General features: G+C 57.8%; 1 protein-coding gene across 1 annotated transcript; it reads right to left on the bottom strand.

Moving 5' to 3' along the window:
* Positions 1–846: 846 nt before the first annotated feature.
* On the bottom strand, positions 847–3,849 carry YDJC (YdjC chitooligosaccharide deacetylase homolog). The gene is made up of 5 exons (XM_036742375.1): positions 3,686–3,849; positions 3,287–3,446; positions 3,098–3,197; positions 2,727–2,904; positions 847–1,165 (listed from the first exon to the last, which is right to left on the bottom strand). Exons 1-5 carry the CDS (start codon positions 3,847–3,849, stop codon positions 847–849), a joined length of 921 nt encoding a protein of 306 aa, XP_036598270.1.
* Positions 3,850–4,903: the final 1,054 nt, after the last annotated feature.

The raw sequence follows: 4,903 nt of genomic DNA, 5'->3' as shown, positions 1-4,903 counted from the left end.
CCACATGGGCACACTTGTTTTGCTTGAATATGCGTTTTTGTTACAAAGATTTGAGGTTTTTCCCTCCTCGTGGGAAAGAGGGAGAGAAAAAGTAGATTTTTTTGTTAAATAAAAAATTTAATTAGAAAAAAATACAATCCATTCTCTATTCAGCTGCCAAAATGATCTTCCTAAAGTGCCGAATGACCGTGTCACCACAGCCCTTTCCACTAGCGAGTTATGTGGCCAACTCCAAAATCAAATAGGAAATCCTCTCTCCTTTAAAGTCCTTCCTTAGCCCACGGGAGAATGCTTATTAAGCGCCTACTGTATGCCAGGCACTTTACAAATATCTCATTTGATCCTCATAATGACCCTGAGAGTTGCTATCATACCCATTTTTCTGTTGAAACTGAGGCAGACGGGTGAAATGGCTTACCCAGGGTCACATGGCCTCTAAATTCTGAGGGTAGCTTTCCCTCCTGCCCCCGGTGGAGGGACCTTCGAGGCCTTCTGGTCCAACCCCCTCATTTTACAGGTGAGGACACTGAGGCCCGTGGAGCAGAAGGGCCCTGCCCACAGTCAGGAGGAGGGGGCATGAGATTTGAATTCAGGTCCCCAGATTCCAAAGGTGGTGCTTTTTCCACCACACTAGGCTGCCCATTAGGACAGTGGATGTCCAAGGGAGATGGCACTTGAGACCTCCTTGGAGTCCTTCATTTTATAGTCAAGGAAGCAGCAGTGACTTGTCCCGGATCTCCCACTGGACAAGTGATGGAGATAAAGGTGAAACACAGGCTCTTCCTGGCTCAGATGGAGGGCATGGCTCTCCCCGCCTCGGCCCTCCCCACCCCCACCCCCGGGGTCTCACAAGTCCTGGAAGGCACACAGTTTGATGCTCCTCTGTCGGTATGAATTGTGGAGTGCAGGGTCCAGCAGGGTTTGCAGCTCATGCAGCCGCTCCCAGGACTGGGAGAAGGCATCAGGCCCCTCCCCACAGCCACTGGTCGGCGATACACTGGGGTACCCAGGGTGGGTCATGAGCTCCATGGTGATGGCTCGCCCTCCCTGCAGGGTGTCCTCCAGCCTCAGGACACTCTCCACAGCCTGGTCAATGGCAGCCTCGATTCTGCTCACAGACATGTCCTTGCCCATGGTGCTCAAGCCGATGTATGCATCAGGCCACCTGTGGAGAGAAAGGGTGGGGAGGGTAACATTTTACACAATCCCAGGGACTCAGAGACCATTCTCAGCCCCCCAACATCCCCAACAAGTGGATATCCAGCCTTTGCTTGCTTACTGTCAGTGAGGGGCAGCCCACTCTGCTTCGGGACAGCTCATCCTTAAATTGTACCAAAATCTGTCTCTGTGACTTTTGATCCATGGCTCTGCCCTCTTCTGTGAGATGGCCCTTCATCATGACCATCAGTTACTGATCCTTGCAGGATGATAAGGTCTCTAGGCCATTTTCTTCTCCATCATACCCACACCCTGCTCATTGGTGACTGAACAGAAGACTAAATGTAGCCTGGCTGTGGCGGAGTACAGTAGGACCATCACCTCCAAAGTCCTGGACACTTCCCAAGATCCCCAACCCCTTAGCACTCAGCACATTGATGAGCCCCATTAAGGTTACACCCCATTAACACCCCCCATCTCACCCCCAGATGACCTACTGCCCCACTCTATCTTTCCCAAACTCACGTTTGTGAAACTGCTTTGGGACCAGATGAATGGTGAACCCCCAGTGTTAATGGGTGCAGTGCCCCAGGGATTTATGCAGAGGCTGCCAGTGGTTTGCATGGAAACACAGGGCTTACTGATCAATGCAACTGAGGGACTGCCAAGATTTGGGGTCTGCTGCTCAGCTCTGGGCACCACTGCATAGAAAGAACGAGGACACAACCGGAGAATGTCCAAGGGAGGGTGAACAGAATGAAAAACTAGGGAATGGCTGGGGAGGATGGCAGGGCCAGCCCCATGGAATGCTGGACTTGTCAGATCCACCTCGGCCATCTACCAATGACACACCTCTCCTCTTCGGCCTCTAAATGTATAGCCTCTCTCTAAAAGCTTGTGGTTGCAAAGGGGAAGAGAGATGAGGTTTGTGCAGCTTGTCCCCATACGGCAGAACCAGGAGCCTTGGGGAGAGAGGAGAGGTCAATTCAGGCTCCATTTTGTTTCCTAACAAAACTGCCTTGGGAGTTTGTTGTTCAGCCATTTTTCAGTCCCAGCAATTTGTGACCTCATTTGGGGTTTCTTTGCAGAGATCCTGAGGTGGTTTGCCATTTCCTTCTCTAGCTCATTTTACAGATGAGGAAACTGAGGCAAACAGGGTGAAGTGACTTGCCCAGGGTCACAAAGCTAGGAAGTGTCTGAGGTCACATTTGAACTCAGGAAGAGAAGTCTTCTTGACTCCAGGCCCACACCCTATCCACTGTGTTACCTAGTGGCCTTGGGAGACAGGTCCAAGTAGAAAGGCAGCGTTGAGGTATGTGCTAAGGTGAAGTGGGATGCCCATCCTCAGATCTAGGTCATACCAGCTGGGCTCCAGAAGATCCTTCCTGGAGTTCAACTTACAAGAAATGATGGGGGCTTCTCCAGGTCACTCAGTAGGAGCTCATAAGCAGCTGAACCCAAGAATTGCAGATCAATGGCTGTCCCGATAGCGATGCTTCTCCAGTAGGCTGCCAGGGCTCACATGCTAGAGGTTGGGGGGGAGGGTGTCAGACTCCCAGGGACCTTACCGAAGGCCTAGCTCTTCGAACTCCTCCTTAGCGGCCTGGGCATCCTCCTCCACTGCCAGGGCAAAGGTCCGAAGCTGGGGCTCCAGCCACTCGCAGAGGCGCAGGCCAGCCTCCACCGGCACCCGAGTGTACCGGACCCCGTGCTCCCGCAGCACCTCCCCGAACACCTGGCGCACACCTGGGGAATGGGATGGAGTCAGCTGGAGCCCCACCCCTGCTCTAACCTGGAGGCGATGGGGGGAGGGGAGGGGCGGTGCTGAGTGAGCCAGTTAGCCAGGGGTACCACCCAGGTCTGTCCACTGACAGGCGAGATACCTCCCAAACCCCCAGCAGCCCCTGCCCCACACGCTTCAACAACCTCCGACCCCTACCTGGGAGCACGTGCACGTGTTGGTGGCCGTCCACGTGGGTGGGCTCCTGGCCCAGCAGGCCCTGGAAGCGGCTGAGCTGCGCGCGTAGCTCCTCCCGCACCTGCGCCCGAGCGGGGAGGGTGGGTTGGAGTGGGGCCCTTCTCCTCCCCCCTCCCCCTCTCTTCCTTCCCCTTAGGGTGGCGGCCTTACCTCGGGTAACAGTACCCGGCCCTCGGCCAGCGCCTTTCGGAAGCCCATCTTGCCCAAGAAGAAGCCACCGGGGCCGATCAGGGAGGCCCTGGAGCCCAGGTTGGGGCTCACTGGCCGCCCCTCGCTCAGGTTGGCGTGTAGGCCGGCCGGGATGCGGTGCCTGCGGGGATCGAAAACGCTCGAGGAACCCTGGGCCGGCCTCCAGTCCAGGCCCCGCCCTGGCCCTGACACATCCCTTCCCCTGGGTCCTTCCTTCGCTTCCAACCCAGGTCTGGACACCCGGTTCCCCCACCAGGACCCCGCTCACTCCCGGGCCAGGGCTAGACCCCGCCCCTGGCTCCTCCCCCTCCCTCCTGGACCAGACGCCATCCAGATCCTGGCCGTGTGCCCCAGTCCCACCTGCGGGCCAGCTGGGCCGCGGTGTCCGCGGACGCGCCATTGACCAGGAGGGAGACCCCGGTCAGTGCCCCGGCCAAGAAAGCCTCCACCATGCCCTGATCGCGCAGCGGGCAGTAGCCGAAATCATCTCCGGTGACGACGAGCTGCACGCGGGGCTCGTTCATGGCAGGCGGATGGGAGGGACTGGACTGGCCAGGGCCGACCGGACGGCTGGGGTGCGGGGGGGAGGACAACAAAGGTCTGGCTGAGGCTGGGGCCGGAAACAGTCCCCTGGACTCGGGGGAGGAAGGAGGCCAGGTGGGGGCGGGGCCAAGCGGCGGGGCGGGGCCAGGCGGGGCGGGACCAAGGTGGGAGCGGGAGGAGGTCCCCCCCTGCCTCGGGGGCAGGGTGGATCCGCGGCGGGACCCTGAGCCTCCGAGGACTTAGACCATTGATCTCAGCGTCCTAAAATACTGGAACTGGAAGGAAGCAGGATGAAATCCTTAGGTTTCAGTGGAGGAAACTGAGGCCCGGAGCGAGGAGGAGGTCTGCCCTGGACCTTGGCGGCCAGAGCCCCGGCCGCGGTGCTCTGCATCCCCGCTGTTCTCCCCTTGGGAGTCCCCGGGTGTCCGCGCCCGCGCTCTAGCCGGGGTCTTGGCGTTGGCATTCCCGTGGGCGACTCCTTCCCATCCGTCCTGAGTGCTCCAGATCCAATAAGGTTCAGTGGGGGAACGGCCACTGGAAACTCCCGAGTCTCTTCTCCACGCCAGGATCAAATACAAAATCCTGTCTGACGTTCAAAGCCCTTCAGAAAACAGCTCCTCCCCCCGCCCCCGCACCTGTCCGGACTTCTTACACCTTCCCCCTCCCCCACTTCACCACCTGCTCTTGGATCCAGTGACTGAGGCCTCTTGGAAGTTTCTCGAACAAGACGCCCTGTCTCCCGAGCCCTGGCAGACCTGGAATGCCCCTTCCTCACCTCCGCCTCCTAGCATCTTCCTCCAGACCTGGAATGCCCCCTCCTTACCTCAGCCTCCTGGCTTCTTCCAAGACCCACTTAAAGTCGCACCTTCCACAGGAAGCCTTTTCTCATCCCCCTGAATTCTGGGGCCTTCCCCTGGTCGATTGCTTTCTCTTAATCACGTGTGCATATTTGTAGATTTCTTTGCTTGTCTGCCGCATGGAGGACCAGGTCTCTCTTCCTATGCCCAGCACTTAGCACAGTGCCTGGCACATATC

Source organism: Trichosurus vulpecula, chromosome 1 (assembly GCF_011100635.1).
Source record: "Trichosurus vulpecula isolate mTriVul1 chromosome 1, mTriVul1.pri, whole genome shotgun sequence".
Classification (NCBI taxonomy): Eukaryota; Metazoa; Chordata; class Mammalia; order Diprotodontia; family Phalangeridae; genus Trichosurus; species Trichosurus vulpecula.
The sequence above is the reverse complement of the archived record's forward strand: the minus strand, read 5'-3'. Positions and strand labels throughout refer to the sequence as shown.